Source organism: Temnothorax nylanderi, unplaced genomic scaffold (assembly GCF_030848795.1).
Source record: "Temnothorax nylanderi isolate EJ_2023f unplaced genomic scaffold, tnyl_v1.0 TNYL_tig0316_pilon, whole genome shotgun sequence".
NCBI classification, from domain to species: Eukaryota; Metazoa; Arthropoda; class Insecta; order Hymenoptera; family Formicidae; genus Temnothorax; species Temnothorax nylanderi.
The window spans coordinates 16,496-34,285 of NW_027249378.1; the positions used below are offsets into that span (position 1 = coordinate 16,496).

General features: G+C 35.5%; 2 protein-coding genes across 5 annotated transcripts; one reads left to right on the forward strand and one right to left on the reverse strand.

Moving 5' to 3' along the window:
* The first annotated feature begins 2,130 nt into the window (after positions 1 to 2,130).
* Mu2 (mutator 2) lies at positions 2,131 to 9,867 on the forward strand. Of its 3 annotated transcripts, none has more exons than XM_071719936.1 (7): positions 2,131 to 2,530; positions 2,803 to 2,901; positions 3,285 to 3,383; positions 3,705 to 3,887; positions 3,970 to 8,644; positions 8,732 to 9,043; positions 9,367 to 9,867. In XM_071719936.1, exons 1-7 carry the CDS (start codon positions 2,438 to 2,440, stop codon positions 9,579 to 9,581), a joined length of 5,676 nt encoding a protein of 1,891 aa, XP_071576037.1. In that variant the 5' UTR covers positions 2,131 to 2,437; the 3' UTR covers positions 9,582 to 9,867. The 3 variants fall into 3 exon arrangements, with proteins under 3 accessions (XP_071576037.1, XP_071576039.1, XP_071576038.1); XM_071719937.1 differs by lacking the exon at positions 2,131 to 2,530 and adding an exon at positions 2,542 to 2,639; XM_071719938.1 differs by lacking the exon at positions 2,803 to 2,901.
* A 1,699-nt stretch (positions 9,868 to 11,566) lies between these two features.
* On the reverse strand, positions 11,567 to 16,355 carry LOC139781116 (venom carboxylesterase-6-like). Of its 2 annotated transcripts, none has more exons than XM_071719939.1 (8): positions 16,098 to 16,355; positions 13,618 to 13,921; positions 13,214 to 13,411; positions 12,940 to 13,118; positions 12,670 to 12,838; positions 12,270 to 12,605; positions 12,047 to 12,173; positions 11,567 to 11,966 (listed from the first exon to the last, which is right to left on the reverse strand). In XM_071719939.1, the coding sequence occupies exons 1-8, from the start codon at positions 16,293 to 16,295 to the stop codon at positions 11,768 to 11,770; spliced, it is 1,710 nt and encodes a 569-aa protein (XP_071576040.1). In that variant the 5' UTR covers positions 16,296 to 16,355; the 3' UTR covers positions 11,567 to 11,767. The 2 variants fall into 2 exon arrangements, with proteins under 2 accessions (XP_071576040.1, XP_071576041.1); XM_071719940.1 differs by lacking the exon at positions 16,098 to 16,355 and adding an exon at positions 14,377 to 14,496.
* Between the last annotated feature and the right edge of the window lie 1,435 nt (positions 16,356 to 17,790).

Consider the following 17,790-nt stretch of genomic DNA (forward strand, 5'->3'; position numbering starts at 1 on the left):
AAGTCGTAAATCGCAAGAATTGACCAATCACAGTCGAATTTGAGGAGAACAATCAACTGTGATTGGTCAATTCTTGCGACTCACGACTTTGCGACTCGCATTGTAGACCCAGCATAACAGCGGTCAATGACTACGTTTACACGGCACCGTTAATCGGGTTTTATAACATCGGTAGTTCTTAGGCCGGTCAATCACAGCTATTCCATTCTTCTAAAGAATGATTACGATTGGTCTTCCTGACAACTACCGATGTTATAAAACCCGATTAACGGTGTCATGTAAACGTAGTCAATGACCGCTGTTACACGTCGGGTTTAATAACATCGGTAGTTCTTAGGCTGGCAAATCACAGCTATTCCCTTCTTCTGAAGAATGAGTGTGATTGGCTAGTCTAAGAACTATCGATGTTATTAAACCCGATTAACGGCGCCGTGTAACAGCGGTCAATGAGTCGCAGTCGTAAGAGTCGTAAGAAATTAACCAATATGCGGGGTCTACAATGCGAGTCGTGGGTCTTGAGTTGTAGAAAATAGACCAATCACAATCGAATTTGAGGAGAATAATCGACTGTGATTGGTCAATTCTTACGACTCACGACTTTACGACTCGCATTGTAGACCTAGCGTTAAGGTGCGATTTCACGATGACGCTCGACGCTGGATTCGAGCGTCAAAAAGCTAAACTGTGTTTAGCTTTGACACTCGACGCTCATTTCAGCCAATCCAGTGGTTAGGTTATATTTCGCGTCCCTCTGAATCTATCACGTGACCAGATTTGACGCTCGAATCCAGCGTCGAGCGTCATCATGAAATCGCACCTTGACACTTCATTATTCTTCAACCGCAAGGAGAATAATAGACTGTAATTGGTCAATTTCTTACGACTCTTACGACTGCGACTCATTGACTACGTTTACACGGCCCGATTTAGGCCCGGTCTACAATGGGTGTTGTAACTGTCGTAAATCGTTAGTCGTAAGAAATTGACCAATCACAATCGAATTTGAAGAGAATAATCAACTAATGATTGGTCAATTTCTTACGACTCACAACTTACGACAGTTACGACATCCATTGTAGACCGGGCCTTACGCCAAAGTTATAATAGTTGCTTTCCATTTACATCAAAACTCAGATAAATCTCACTTCTGTCTTTCTTCAACATGAATGTTGAAGAAAGACAGAAGTGAGATTTATCTGAGTTTTGATGTAAATGGAAAGCAACTAATATCGATGTTATAACTACTGGGGGTCGATTCTGTATCTTGGGACGAGGTGAAAATTACAAAAGTGAGGAAATTTACTAGAGAATCTACAATTTCATTTGTCGAAATCTAGTAAATCTGTTCACTTTTGTAATTTTCACCTCGTCTCAAAATACAGAATCGACCTCCTGACGTTAAATGCCGTGTAAACGCTCTTTTACGACGAAGTTACCACATCGATGTAATAACTTTGTCGTAAAAGAGCGTTTACACGGCATTTAACGTCAGTAGTTATAACATCGATGTTATAACTTCGGCGTAAATCGAGCCGTGTAAACGTAGTCATTATAGACCCGGCCTAACACTCATCACGCCATGATGTATAACATGATGTATAATATGTAATATAAGCTTAAAAGAAAAGAAAAAAGATTATTATAACAATCATATTAAAAATTCATTTTATTTTATTACAATTAATTCAATGTATTGAATCATTATTCATTATTGCTCATTCTATTTATGAATCTAATACATTTATTGTTATCGGAAATTGTAATGTAGGTATTACTATTATTATTGCAATAAAATTATAAATTTATTCAAAAATTATTTATCATTTATATAGAATTTATTAATTACACATATAAGGAAAAGAATTTTATTTTTTTTTATTTTCTATGTATTTTTTACAGTATGCAAAAGTTATTATGAAAGAATTGTATATTATTTGACAGCATTAAAAAAAATTAAATTTTAATAACATCTTATTTATTTATCATATATTTAAATAGGTAGTTAAATAGAAATCTGAGAAAACTGGCGCAAAGAAAGAAAATGACGGACCAATTAAGTTCAAAAGTTTTAAATCTAAACTTCTGATTGGAGGTCTCAATTGCAACGAGCCACGAGGAAAAAGTGTAGCGTGCAGCTCGGAGTTGGGCTTCTGTTTGGCGGCAGAAGTCGCAATTAATTACTGCGTAGTCGATTGTTTGAAAAATACAAATGTAATATTTGTTACATTTTGTGTTAACAATTGCTTGTTTGCTTAAGTGTTATTGTGAAGTCTTTATGTTTATAAAGTATTTGTTCGTTTATATATGTATCACGTGTAATTATTTCGAGAACTTTAGAATCAGTAAAGGTTATGTCGAGAAAAGAATCTTGCCGGTGGCGATCTGACGATTAAACATAAATTACTCGAATAAATAATATTTAATAATACTGATAATAATGGATCTCTCGGCCACCCAAGTTTATGAGGATGAGGACGAGGACTTATCATTCACTCAGAAAATTGCACTAGAGGAGGAAGAGTCAGTGCAGGTTAATTATAATTAAATACTTTTTTTAAATAAGATTTTTAACAATGTTACTTTTAATGATAATGTAAAATTGGAGAGAGAAACATCTACACAAATTGCATTTTATTATGGTGAATTTATAATGCTAATATATTTGATAAGTCTTTATTATTAGATTCTTTTCTTTTAGTGTTTTAGCGTTATATTGAATTATTCCTCAATATTTTATTTTTTAAATAATACTTTATGCATAACAGTTTAACAAAATGTTTTATATTTTGTTAAATAATTTAGGTTGGAATGTTAAGTATTGGTTCCACAGACTATCAGATTAAAGCAGGGATTGTAAAAATTGGTAGGCTTGGTAGCTGCGACATTGTTATTAATGACAAAGTAAGTTTTAACATATCTTTTATTATTTGTATGAGAAATTAATTGAAAATAATTTTTATAAGTTGGTTAATAAAATAAAAATGTATAATATAAAAATGTTCAAATTCTTTTATAAGAATTTGGCATAAATTGATGTATAGAATTGAGTAACATATCTGAATATGGTTTAAAGATAGTTTGAAGGAAATATTTGGTTTTTACTCCCAATATTATTTAGAGCTTTTTTGAAATTAATTCTGGCTGTGTAGTACACAGATTTTATACCACTTTTTTCCATATATTTTATATATATATATATATATATATATATATATAAAGACCAATCAGAGTAAGCATCCAAATATTGAGAAGATGTTTATAACAATTTGATTCTTTTTCTTTAGACAGTATCTAGACTACATGCAGAAATTGAAGCTAGCGGAGGCAAAGGATCGATCTGGATCTCAGATCTAAATTCTACACCCGGGACTAAGCTTAACAATGTAATAGACACTACAGATCTTTATTTATCAATATAGCTACTTTATTATTATATATGGTGCTTTATTATTTTGATTTGCGAATTGTTTGACATGTTTGTTACAATCTTATTTACATATGAAAATTTATATTATTTACATATTATTTATATATCTATAAATGTGACTAGTTGATAGAATTATTTCTAATAACGCAAAATATTTATATATGTATACATATATTATAAATTGTATAACACATTATTTAAGATGAAATTGTGACAAAAATACTATGACAGTTTTCCAGACAAATTAATAATATTTTTTCTTTTTTTATATGTACAGACAAGATTACGACCCACTCGTTTGTACGAACTCAAAGATGGAAGTATTATTGAATTTGGCGCAGTGCATGCGACTTATCGTACATGTCGTCCAGCCGATGATATAGTGATACCAGAAACGCCTGCACCATCGCGGCAGAAAGTTGGGAATACAATAATTCCGAATACGCCAGACTCATCTCTCGTAAGTATCTTAGCATACGATTAGCATACAATATTTGCATTGATTGAACTAAAATTAGCAATGTATCTATTTATTTGCATAGAACAATTCATTCAGTTTGGACGATGATGGATCCGTCATTCTTGGAACTCAGAAAGATGACGAGAACAGCGTCTTTCGGCGGCCGCGGATTCCACAACAATGTCAATCTACAAGCAGTAAAAAGAATACCTCCCTGAATGAAAGCAATGACTCGCGAATTGCTACATTGAACACGTCTGATATTAACGTTGGCAAAAAACAAGTCAATATATTTGATGCAGAAACGCAGAATTTTGAGGAGGGATATAAAATGGCATCAAGTTCCATTCATGATATGGAGACGCAAGGAGTCCTCACAGATACATCCGAGCATTTTGTTGAAGCAAATACTAAAGCTGACAAGCAGCTGTCAAAACTAAATATTAATAAAACAGCTGGCAGATCTGTGATGGATATCCACGATATAGAAACGCAAAGTTATACAGACGATATTAATGAAATGGAGACTCGACCGAGCAAAGTTAATATTCAAAATGTAACAAAAAAGAAAGTTACAATGGATATTTATACTATGAAAAGGCAAGTTTATACCGACGATACTGATAAAGGTGGCAGCAATGCTCAGAAATCTGAAATTAGCAAGAATAATGGTCGAGAGAAAAATTTAGCTCAGATCAGGCGCGATATTCACGATTTAGAGACACAAAAGTTTGATAATAACTATATCGCAGAAGATGTATCTAACTTGGAAACTCAACTTGAATTGAATGGCATTGCAAGCGAGCAAAGCAGAGATATATCTAACTTGGAAACTCAACTTGAATTGGGCGGCATTGCAAGCGAGCAAAGCAGAGATATATCTAACTTGGAAACTCAACTTGAATTGGGCGGCATTGCAAACGAGCAAAGCAGAGATATATCTGACTTGGAAACTCAACTCGAATTGGGCGGCATTGCAAGCGAGCAAAGCAGAGATATATCTAACTTGGAAACTCAACTTGAATTGGGCGGCATTACAAGCAAGCAAAACAGAGATATATCCGACATGGAAACTCAATTCGTGACGGGTGATACGGCAAATGAGAAAAATGATCGAGCCAACAAGGACAAAGATAAAGACAGTACAGTAGAAACAACTAAGGATGGGATGAATCACGAGAACATTACGAAGTCATCCAGATCCAGCAGTCCCGGATCTTTGAATTTATCTTCACCAGGAGTTGAAGATCGTACTTCCTCGCCATTAAATCAGAGCGACCATTTGCTTGAATCAACGTATTTATTAGAGTTCTTTGGCGAAGATATTGATAAGCAAGAAAAAGTGCAAGCATTTAATGCGTCCACGCCGAAATCGCTTACGAAAGTAACATCGGAAAGAAATAGTAACGTCGTAAATATGCAAAATGCGGTGAACAGCGAAGAGAATAACGACGAAGACATATTCGAAGCTCCCACTCAACGCAACAGTCGCAAATTCGAAGCTTTAATATCAGACGATTCCGAGACCAACGAGGAAGATGCGCTTATAATGCGCAAAGTTCCGAAGAAAACGCGTGGAAAGCCTCGATCGGAACAAATCAACGATGATTCAGACACGGATGCAGAGGAATACGTTGCAGAACTTGCTAAAAAGCAGCATGAATCTTCAGGAACTTTAAATAAGCTATCTAATGAAGATACAAGTAATAGAAATGACCCTGGCACAAGTGTCGAATCTGAAGATATTTTTGATGTACTAACGCAACGATTGGACAATCCTGCGACTAAGGATACATTGGATTCTTCGATTAATCAACCACAAAAAACTAATGAAATTGATAGGACTGTTGATGATATAGAGCCAACGCAAATTATAAATAACGTTGATCAGGATACTCGAACAAAAATGTTAGACGTTAATGATGTGGCGCCTACTCAACTCATTTTATCGCGTGAAACTTCACCAAAAACGGTTATTAATTCTAAAGACTTTGCGACAAAAAATAATCAAAATGATGTGGATGATATGGCAACCACGCATATTATTAACTCAAAATCGGTCGATTGTTGTACAACAGAAAATCTTGATCGTGAAAATATAGATTATGAGCTTGCACCTACACAAGTAATTGATGAAGTTGAGGATACAGAAAAGAGAAATTCCACTCACGAAAAAGACTCTCCTCAGGTAAATTTAAGTGACACTCTCGAACAAAAACTCAATGAGATGTTTAATAATGTAAGTAACGATAATGTAAGTAACATTCATGAGGTACCGAACATGTCGACGCAGTGTCTGGAAAATATTCTGGAATCATCGCAATGCGATGACCCTACTAATACATCCATCGCTGGCAACAGAGGTACAAATAGCGTGTCACGAAAGCAATTAAGAAAGAAGAGTCATGTACCTTGTGATCAACATTCACATAATTTATTAGAGACTGAAGTAAATGATGTAAATACGGCAGAAACTGATTCGCAAGATAATTATTTTTCTACTATTACTACAAGACGAAAGAGAAATATTTTAAGAGATACACAAGAGTTCGAGGAGAATGTAATTTCTTGTCAAAATGTTGATTCTTTGCAGGCATCTAAAGCAGACAATGAGAAACCCACGGATGATGATACAGATGTGGAATCTAATAAGAGAAGAAAAATAATTTTGTCAAAGACGAAAAACAAATCCGATGGAATAATGGAAACATTAAACGATGATAACAGAAATGAAACCATCTCAAGCGGAAATAACGAAAAAAGTCTTCGAAGTTCGAAAGCAACAAGACAGAAGGATGAAGCCGCACCGGAAACGAGCAAAGAAGTCTTGGGAAAAGATTCAGCTAAAGTCGATGACGCAGAAGAGAACACATCGATTTGCATACCTTGCCCATCAACAGATGGACAACGTGCGCAAAAGTTGGATACATTATATGAGATTGACGATGACATTCTAACGCGGTTACCAGCAGTTAGAATATCGGGAACAGTCTCAAATCCTGCGAGTCCTTCTGCGTCATCGACATCGACTGTACGGAGTACAAGATCCAAACGAGATATCGCGAAAAATAAAGGGGAAAAACGTTCATCTTTGACAGGAAAATCACCATGCGAACAGGATGTTGGGAATTCGGAGAAAAACGATTTCGGAGAGCCGTCCGTTGATAGTCATTCAAATTCTGTACCCGACACTCCAACGACTGCTAAAATATCAAGCCTTGTGGACACTTCTGAGGATAGCGAAACTGATAGCGAAACCGATAACGAAACCAAATACAAGCGATTCCAACAAATGGCAGACAGAATGTTAGGTAATGAACTTGGTTGTCTGAAACGGCAAAATAAAAGACGCAGGAAAAAAATCCGTGTTTCACCAGATGTCTCAGAGGATCCAAAGCAAAGTATGGATGTCGAATCGGATAATTCTGCACGGACCAGTTCAAGGATGACACGACATTCTGGTAGACAAAGTGACAATAGTTCGCCTGATCTTCAGAGAGAAGCTCGCGTGAAAAATACAGCCTACAGAGACAAATCAACGGAGTCAGATACGAAATTTACTATCTCCAAAAGAAAGACATCTCCGAGTATGGTAGAAGAAATCATGGAGCAGATTACTAAGAAGAAACATAAAACAGCTCAAGTCGATGAGGAATGTCCAGTTCCTACGCGTAGTCTAAGAAGTTCTATAAAAATGGCAACAGATAGGCAATCCCCAAATAACCTTAATTTTACTAAAATGAGTACACGTGCAGGTCCCTCGATGATTGAAAATACGAAGTGTTCCGATGATAACAAAGCAGTATCTAAAACTGCCCTGGAAAAAACTCAAGAGACTTCCTTAAATACGGAAACAGAGGGAAATGTCGATTCTGAAGGATCCAACGTTAGACGAACCAGGCGTATGATTTATGACAAACAAGTCATGATACATATCAGTGATGTAATTGCGAATGGAAGCAATAAGAGAGATAAAACAGCTGAGACAAAAGTAACAGAAGAGCAAGCGAGTGAGTCACAAGACAAGGTTCTGAGAGTTGTGCTTACTCCCATAAAGAGTCCCGTACATGATGCATCCCAAGAGGTCGAGAGAATCATGGCGGAAGGTCCAAGTAATGTACAAGATAAGAATTTATCAGTCAGAGAAAGCAGTAATGCAAAGATATTCCAAAGAGAATTAAGAACCCGTCGCAGGAAACGATCTAATTCGGATATGGAAACAGAATCTGTTTTAACTGAGAGTGGTATGTCGTCTGAGCTAGAAGACTCTGATAATACGCAACTTGACAATCCTGCGCCAAGAGCTAAACGTGGAAGAGCTGCTAAAAGTTCCGTCTTTTCGCTGCCAGAATCACAAGCCTCGAAAAAGAAGGAAACATTTAAAAGGCCTACTCGTGTTAAGAATTCTTCAAATTTGACTCTTGATTCTTCCACAGAAAATACGATTAGCGAAAGTAGCCAAGGCAGTACGGAAAGTGACGCTTCGACAAGCTCTAGAGTTTCAAGATCGAAGGCGGCAAGCATGAAAAAGAAGGAGAAGACGGAGTTGAATCAAAATACTCATAGACTAATTGATGAGAGTGCTTCAGGATCAAGTACAAGTGGAGAAGTTATATCTCTTTCAACGCCTTCCAGAACGCGCAGGAGTGCGTCTATCCTGAGTAATTCCACACCATCTGCAATGAGACATAAAGTTTTGTTTACGGGTATAACGGATAATATAACGGAAGATTATAGTAAGATTGTTAAAGCGTTAGGTGAGCATATGTTTAAATAAATTGTGCAATTTCTCCGCAATATTATTAACAGTGTTTTCCTGGTTGTTGACAATTTTTATTTTACAGGTGGAAGCAAAGTGGAAGATCCGGCAAAGTGCACCATTTTGGTTACTGACAAAGTTCGCCGAACGTATAAATTTTTATGTGTGTTAGCGAAGGGTCTACCCATAGTGGCGATCGATTGGCTGAGGGATAGTGAAGCGGCGGCGCGGTTTCTAGCTTGGGAAAATTATATATTAAAGGATCCCGCTGCCGAAGCCAAGTTCGGTTTCAGACTAAGGAAGAGTCTTGACAAAGCTAAGGAGAAAAAATTGCTGGATGGCTATATCGTTGTATTGACGCCGAGCATCGCGCCACCGCCTATAGAAGAATTGAAAGGTGAGATAGAATTTTTTTTATATTAATATATAAAATCTGTGGTGCAGAGAGCTGTGCGCTGCTCCAGTGAGTTAAAGATTAAATTCAACTAAAATCGTCGAGATTTTTATTCGATCGCCACTTCCCGGAAGGAAGAGGCAACTCACCGAGAGTATCTTGCGATGAATGCCCTTCTATATTGCCGTTCGGAATCGGTGTTAAATTATAGGTCCCATATATCCGCGTGATCCATATGTATGTAGAAGGGGTTACGACGCTTCGAAATCGAAGCACAATACGACTAAGGATATAAAATATATTTGACGTATTTGTATTTTTTATAGATATGGTGTTGTCTTGCGGCGGAAAAGCTCTGGTACGTCCACCGACCAAATGGCCCGAAAGAGCGGTGGTTTTGTCTCGTGAAGAAGATTTGCCAAATGCAAAAAAGTTTCTCACTAAAGCACCGAAGACTGTTACAGTACAATCTACAGAATTTATCTTGACGGGTATCTTAAGGCAGGAAACGGATTTTGACAAGTATAAGTTAAAATTATAACCAGTGATCCTTGATAATGCTATAAATTATGAATGTTGTATCCATATTTCGGTTATTAATTTAGAGACTAGTCTATACTAACAATGCTATGTACTGTTACATTTCTAGTATATGAAAATTAGGTGCAATGGGATTTTAAAACTTCTTTTATATTGTATTTATGAAACTCAAGAAAATCTGCTCTGTTCTTTCTTATGTAAGTTTTGCTCTTGTACTATCAGTCTTATTAATTTCACAAACTTTTCAACGTTTTAAAGCAGGATAAAGAATTAAATTCTGAAATTAATATGTTTATAAAGTTGAATTATTTATACACTTATATAAATCACATTGTATAAATGGCTCCACGTTAATTAGATTGTGAATATTCAAATTCTTTATATATATATAGATGATATATATATATATACACATACACATAATGCTAAGATAATATATAATACATAAATATGAAGAAATTCGAAAAAGAGAGAACTTTATGTTTATTAATGCTTTATTTGCTTTGAAATTGTTTATATATTTAATCCTCCATTTTAAACATTTTTAAACATTTTAAACAAATTATAGTACGCGCTGTGTTTTATTCAGGGGATTTGCTCGATTTCATAATTAAGGCTCCTGGGTACTCGTCGCGGCCATGTTGGAATGTGAGAAAGAAGCGAGAAATGACACGTTGAAAATTCTTGCAACTCTACCAATCAACTCTACCAACTCTATTAAGGTGATGCTGGAGCCGTCTGTATAACCGACAAAATTATCATTTTCTATGTTATCGACTATATCTGTCCTTGTATAGACAAAGATATAGACAAGGATAGCACGCTACATTGCACGCATACATACGCACGATACACATCGACATCATACTTTTATATTACGCTTCCAAATCTTGATTTGGGGGGTTTATCGATGTTTTTATTGTTGTGCAATTCAGGGGAACTTGTTTTCGCGTTCGTACCAATAGTATATCTTTTATATGAAATAAATCTTGTGACGAGCTGACAGCTCGCCGCAACTCGAGACGCCATATTGGGATAAAAGTAGGATAAGGAAATCTGTACTTTCGTAATTTTTTCTCGTTTTCTATATAAAATCGGAGTTCCCCTGAATCATTAATGTATGTACTGCAATTCTGGAAAAGGATTTTTAATTCTGTCAAATTAATACGACGCTACGTGCCGACAAAAAATGCCGGTAAAACAGACGGCTCCAGCATCACCTTAATAAACAGCCGTAAAACGAATGTGATACGATGCAGGCTTGTGCGCAGGCGCATGACTAGATTTCGTATCACATTCATTTTACGGCTGTTTATTAACTGTCAAGAAAAAGGGGTAGATTTAACTTCAACTCGAAGTATTTTCGAAGTGTGCTGAAGTGATCTGTAGTGTTATTTTAAACAAATATCTTTTTATTTGGAAATACTACGCAAGAATTCTCAACGTGTCAATTCTCAACATTTCTCGCTTATTCTCCATTGGAGAGAGTTCTCATTTCTACCGCGAACTGCGACGGTACGTCGCCAGTGTCGCCACCGTCAACGCGGAGTTCTCGGCTCAGGGACCAGGAGCCTTACGTAAAATACGTAGACGCGCGGAAGTGCAGAGTTTGTCAGCTTTAATATAATTATCTTAACTGTATTTATACATTCTTCAATTTTATAATACATTTTAATAAAACTTCAAATAGATAAAATGCATATTCCAGTCAGTAATATGAATGAAATATTTGACACGTCTTTCTTTAGAGTAATGGAGGATTTTAAATATTTATTAAGTTCTTTTATTCCTTATATTGAAATATTTATCATATTTTATAGTTTTAAAATAATTGTTTATGTATAGTAATAGTTTAACAAAATTTATATTTTATTATATAATTCAAAAGATTGGAACATTAAGCATTAATTACATTGGTTATTATTACATTAAGAAAGGGATTACGAGTATGTTTGGTAGTTGCGATATTATAAGTTAAGCAATAAGTTTCAGTATAACATTTTTTATTATTTGTAGGAAATTAGTTGATAATTATTTTTATACATTTTGGGAATAAAGAGAAACTTAATATAAATTTATATATAAAAGTATTAAAAGTAAATAACCTAAAATTTTTAAACAAAATCTTGAACAAAATTTAAATCTAGTTTAGAAAAAACATTTGTGTTCTGTTCTGTAAATTATTATTTAAAGCTCTTCTTTATTAATTCGAGTTTTGTGCTTCAATATATTCTCGTTGAAATTAATCGAATTCCAGAATTCCTTCTCTCCAAGATTAGCATTGCTGTCCATGTTAATTTGATCAGGGCCAGCTATATGCAAATAATGAAGTTCTTTCTTCGAAGGATTTAATTTTGGCCATTCCACATTGGCTATTTTTGGAATTCTGAAAAATTTGGAAGAATTAGTAATTTCGCTTTATGTGATTTTACGTTCAATTCATTTCATGTGCAGTTTCATGCTTACCCTTCCGTAGCAAACAATACCCAAAAGTCAATTAACTGTTTCTGCATATTGCGATCCTTTTGTGTTGTCGTTGGGTCTACCCAGGAAGTATTTAATACGTAGACTACGTCGTCACCGTGAGAGACTCCTAATGAAATAAATATATTTTTAATGAAAGCTCTTTAGAATATAGGTATATCTATATTGTAAATTTGTCCTAAACATTAATATTTCACAGACTTACCATAATCTACAGTGGTACCGCTGTACGCATCGCTTAAACTTTGCGCTCCTCTGTAACTGAAATAGTGGTACCAGACTGGATTCCTATTTACTTTGGCTTGCATTCGCGCGGCCTTCTCGCTATCCACCACGAAGAAGCGATCACTCGACATTTGTATCAGTTCCTTCGTACTCTGTCGATCGATCGGTTTTGTACCAAAGTAATGTTTCTTAACGAGACGAGCAATCTCGACGTGTTTTTCTTTGGGGATGGTATAATTAAAATCAAGGTAGTCCGGTCCGAGAATATCCCAGTTGTCATTCAACTGCTTAAGATTCCGATCGTCGGCGATAAACTCTACGATAAGTTAGTATTCATAACTACCTGCATTAATTATTAATTATTTTCCGCATTATTTTACCAGCTACGGGATAGAGGCCTTCCTCGCTCGTCACTCCCGTAACCCAGGGTAAGTCCTGGACGTCTCCGCTATTGATGATTTCAATAGGCGTCCTGTCGATGAAGGGTGTTTCATCGCCAAATCTCTCGGCCACCGGCCCGAAAGGAGTGAAGGGATTGTAGAAGAATGGCTGAAGTCAAAACAAATAGGACAAATCAAAACTATCTTTTTACAACGTCCAAGGATTCGTTGTTCTTGTTTCAAGATCATAAAGGAGGGAACAAATTTCACCATAAATTCACTTGTAGCCTGGACGATCGCGCGGGCTGGACGATATTTCAAACAACGTATCATATCTCTGGAGCTGGTTGTAGGGCATCCCATCAAAGCGCTCAATTTCTTGGCCTTGTCTAAGGAGTTCTCAGTTTGCGTCCAACAATCAAACGCTGTACCGCTGAATGATATGCCACCTATATCATATAAAATTGTTACATAGTTGTTTAACGTAATAGGCGAAATGCCTTTTAGTCTTCTCATTGATTTTTGTGTCGTCTTGGAAAAATACCTTTAAAGAGATTCGCGCTCAGTTGCGATAAGTAGTGATAATGCACACTTGCACCACCGGCACTCAAACCGACCAAGGTCACTTTCTTCGGGTCGCCACCGAACCATTCGATGTTCTGCGACACCCAGCGAAGTGCCATATTTTGATCCTTCAGACCCATGTTGCCAGGAACTACTTCATCTTCTGTGCTAAGGAAACCTGGTATTTTTTAAGAGGGTGTAAAAAATCGAGAGCTTGAGATAATAAAAAAAAACTTGTATATTTAATCTAAAACTGACTAGGCCAAGTCTTATCTGTATCAAAACACTTGACTAGATGAATTTTAACATTGAATACTGAAATTATTAATTTCAATAATATACTATACTAATCTTATATAAGTATAGAGTGCAAATATTACATACCCATTGGTCCCAACCGATAGTTAATTGTGACAAGTATAACGTCGTGATCCATTAAATACTTAGGTCCATATAATATGCCGCTACCACATTGGAATGCACCGCCATGGATCCAAAATATTACCGGCATTGGAGTTTTATTTCCCCCCTTTTCGCGTGCAGGCACGTAAATGTTTAAATATAAACAATCTTCGGCACCCACAACCTTCTCCGGAGGCATTTCTGGAACTTGATCGTATTGAATACACACGGAACTGAATTTTGTAGCCGATAGATTGCCAATCCATGCCGGTATCGGTCGAGGAGGCTACACAGGAAAAAACTCAACTACATATTTTACAATATTTTTCGCTAGAAAGGTTTTGTGAAAATTTAGTTTTTAACGAAATGTTTTTTTATTAACTTAACTTTTATTAAAAACTATTAGCATCTAATGCGTAAGAATCAAACTTTATAGTTTTATTACATTAGAAGTGTCATTTCGAGAAACACCCCAGGTAGCAAGGTGACGTTAATATGACGTCAATAATTCGTCATTTTTTGGGTACGACGTCATTTTACCAACTTAAGGCTGCGGTCCATTTGATGTTACAAGTGCTTCGAAGCGTTCTTTTTCTTCTTCTTTCTTCATTGAAAGAAAGGAGAAGAAGAATGCTTCGAAGCATTTGTAGCATCAAATGGACCGCAGCATAAGACGTATAAATGTCGTGACTTTTTTGACGAAATAATAACTAATCGTAGAATGACCTCATTATAACGTACCATTGACGTCATTTGTATAACCATAAAAACACTTCGACAATTTAACCAAACTATAACGTCCAAGTAACGTTAGATTAGTGCCCATTTAGGCCCAGTTCAACAGTGGCCAGTTAGCTTAACTAGTAGTTAACTCTCACTCTCCTTCTCTTTCTAACCTTTGAGGTTAGAAAGAGACAGAGAGTGAGAGTTAACTACTAGTTAAGCTAACTGGCCACTGTTGAACTGGGCCTTAATGACGTTAGTTATTTATCCATTGTACGACGTATCTGAGACGTCAGAATTTCGACCAATAAAAGACGTTAGTTAAATCACTTTAATACGACGTTCCTGGTTCGTCAGATTGTAGACCAATAAATGATGTTAGTTAACTGACGTTAATACGACGTACCTGAGACGTCAGACTTTAGACTAATAAGGGCCAATTTCACCAACCACGGTTAGCTTAACCGACGGTTAAAGTTAGCAGGATTGACCAATAGAAAGCAGGGTGGATTCATTTCTATTGGTCAATCCTGCTAACTTTAACCGTCGGTTAAGCTAACCGTGGTTGGTGAAATTGCCCCTAAAAGATGTTAGTTAACTGACGTTAATACGACGTACCTGAGACGTCAGACTTTAGACCAATAAAAGACGTTAGTTAAATCGCTTTAATACGACGTTCCTGGTTCGTCAGATTATAGACCAATAAATGATGTTAGTTAACTGACGTTAATACGACGTACCCGAGACGTCAGACTTTAGACTAATAAAAGATGTTAGTTAACTGACGTTAATACGACGTACCTGAGACGTCAGACTTTAGACTAATAAAAGATGTTAGTTAACTGACGTTAACACGACGTACCTGAGACGTCAGACTTTAGACTAATAAAAGACGTTAGTTGACTGACTTTAACACGACGTATCTGGTTCGTCAGTTTGTAGACCCAACCCAAGTAGCAAAGTGACGTCAGAAGACGACATCGACATAATGACGTCTATTTTTAGTCATTTTTGGTCTATGACGTCGGCGACTGATAATGGACGTTTATAAGACAATGATAACTATTTCATGCAGTGTTATAGCTATCAAGAAGATATCATTACAAGATTTTTGAACACTTTAAAGATGTACTTGTTATAGACAAGTACAGTTACTAAGGAAGCATCAGGGTCAGAAGATCGTCACTGTTCACTGGATCATCGAAGTCAAGCAACACGGGCGCGGTACTGTACTAGGATGGGTGACCGCCTTGAGAGAGCGGGGCTATATGCACATGATACGTAAAGAAACAGTTAAAAAAGCGTTTTTTTTTTCATAGATAAAGAAGAAAAACGTTTTTTTATAAACGTTTATCAAGTGGACATTTTAAAATTTTAATTTCATAAAAAATAATGTAGATTAAAAAGTTGTCGTCTATTTGACGACATTTTATGGTCAGTCTTGTGACTGCCATTCCAAGATGACGTCCAAATGTTCAAAATCTGACGTACTTTTATTTCGTCCCGGCGACGTCATTAATTACGTATTAGTGACGTCAATATATGACGTCACGGAGATGAGACAAAAGTACGTTCTTTTTACGGCACTTTGACGTCATTTCATAACGTCGCAATCGTCAGAACATGACCAAAAAATGACGTTAAATAGACGTCACCTTGCTACCTGGGACAGCTTTAAAGGTATAATATTAACATATCATACTTAACGATTTACAATCAATAATTAATTGATTATGTACTTTGAATCGTAATTTCCCAACAGGTGGCAACGCGTAAGGGACTCCTTCGTACGCCTCGTACTTTCTACCGTTTTGCGAGATCTTGTAATAGCCCTTCAGTCCTCCCAAAGGTGTTTTGACCTTTGGAGCAGTCTCATCTGTACTCGCATGAACGATAAAGTTCAAGCCGAGCAGAACGACCAGTAGCTTCAGCAACATGATTCTCACAATCAGCCTGTTGCACTTCGTTCGGGTAATCACAAACTGACATGTCTTCAGTACCAGTTGCCTGTTATATCCTGCAATGAATAGTCATTATCGTTACCTAATATATGGTGTACGCATATTCATACGCATGAATTAGATAACTGTTGGAAAACAGATTATTTATTCCAAACTAATAATAACATGTAATACTGTGTATGATACTGTTGTGCATACGATTAATTATTTCATTTTATTTTATATATTTAGTATAGTTGAACTAATCGACAATTGTGTTTTAAGGAAAGTGCCAGTAATTCATTATCATAGAGGATGGATTTTTTATAAATTTTTATGAATTTTGATCGATTGTTTCATGAATTTTTATGCATAATGTATAAATCATGTGAGAATAGAAAAAACATTGATTTTAAATTTCAAGAATTAATGACTTGTCTAAAATATCTGTGAATATATCATGAAGAAGAAGTAAAGTTTCATCTGAGAATATTGCAATGCATATAACTTTACGCACATATAATTTTTTATTCTGTTACTAAGCGAGATAAGATAAATCTTGTATGTACTAGTTCATTATCGCGTATAATTTCTGCATTCTGCATCGCCTATTTTATACACTTTTTATATACGTATTAGCATGTCGTACGCGTTGAAAGAGGATCGTAAACATTTAATATATATACTGCGATGAGCAGAGATATTTGTAATGATTTGATTTTTTATCAGTGCCGAAGATATTATACATGCACAAAACCGAAGCAAAAACAAAAATTTGACTTAAATCTGCAATTTGAGTTCTCCTAATAAACAATTTAATGTAATGTAATAGATGTTATACATCTTTACTATTAATTAATATAATTCCCAGTTTTGCTGCCTCTTTCTCCCCCCCTCCCCCCCCTCTCTCTCTCTCTCTCTCTCTCTCTTTCTCTTTCTCTCTTTCTCATCAATTTGATTAGGCCATTCTACAATCAGTCGTATGTCGGAATGCAGCCGATGGTCTTAATGAGGGAATTTCTTTTTTGAAAACGATTTTTCCTCATTGGACCATCGACTACGTTCCGACATCCGACTCCGATATAATTATATATAATCTTTTTTTATATTTGTAACACACCAAATTTAATAAATTCTATTATGTGAACAATAAAATATATATGTACGCATACATATAAAAATAAAATTACATTATTTTATACTAGAAAAATGGTATTTTTACGCGAATTTATTATTTATTATTTCAATCAAACATTAAAAAAATATATATAATTATATCTAATTTGGCGTAATTATATATAAGTTTGTATATAATTTGATGTATCTCAACTCGAAAAAAAATTCTAATATAACTTTGCATAATTTGATAGAGTTATAAATATTTTGATATAATTACATATAATTATTTACTCGAAAAAGACTTTTAATATAATTTTACATAATTTGATATGGAGTTATAAATATTTTGATATAATTACATATAATGATTTAC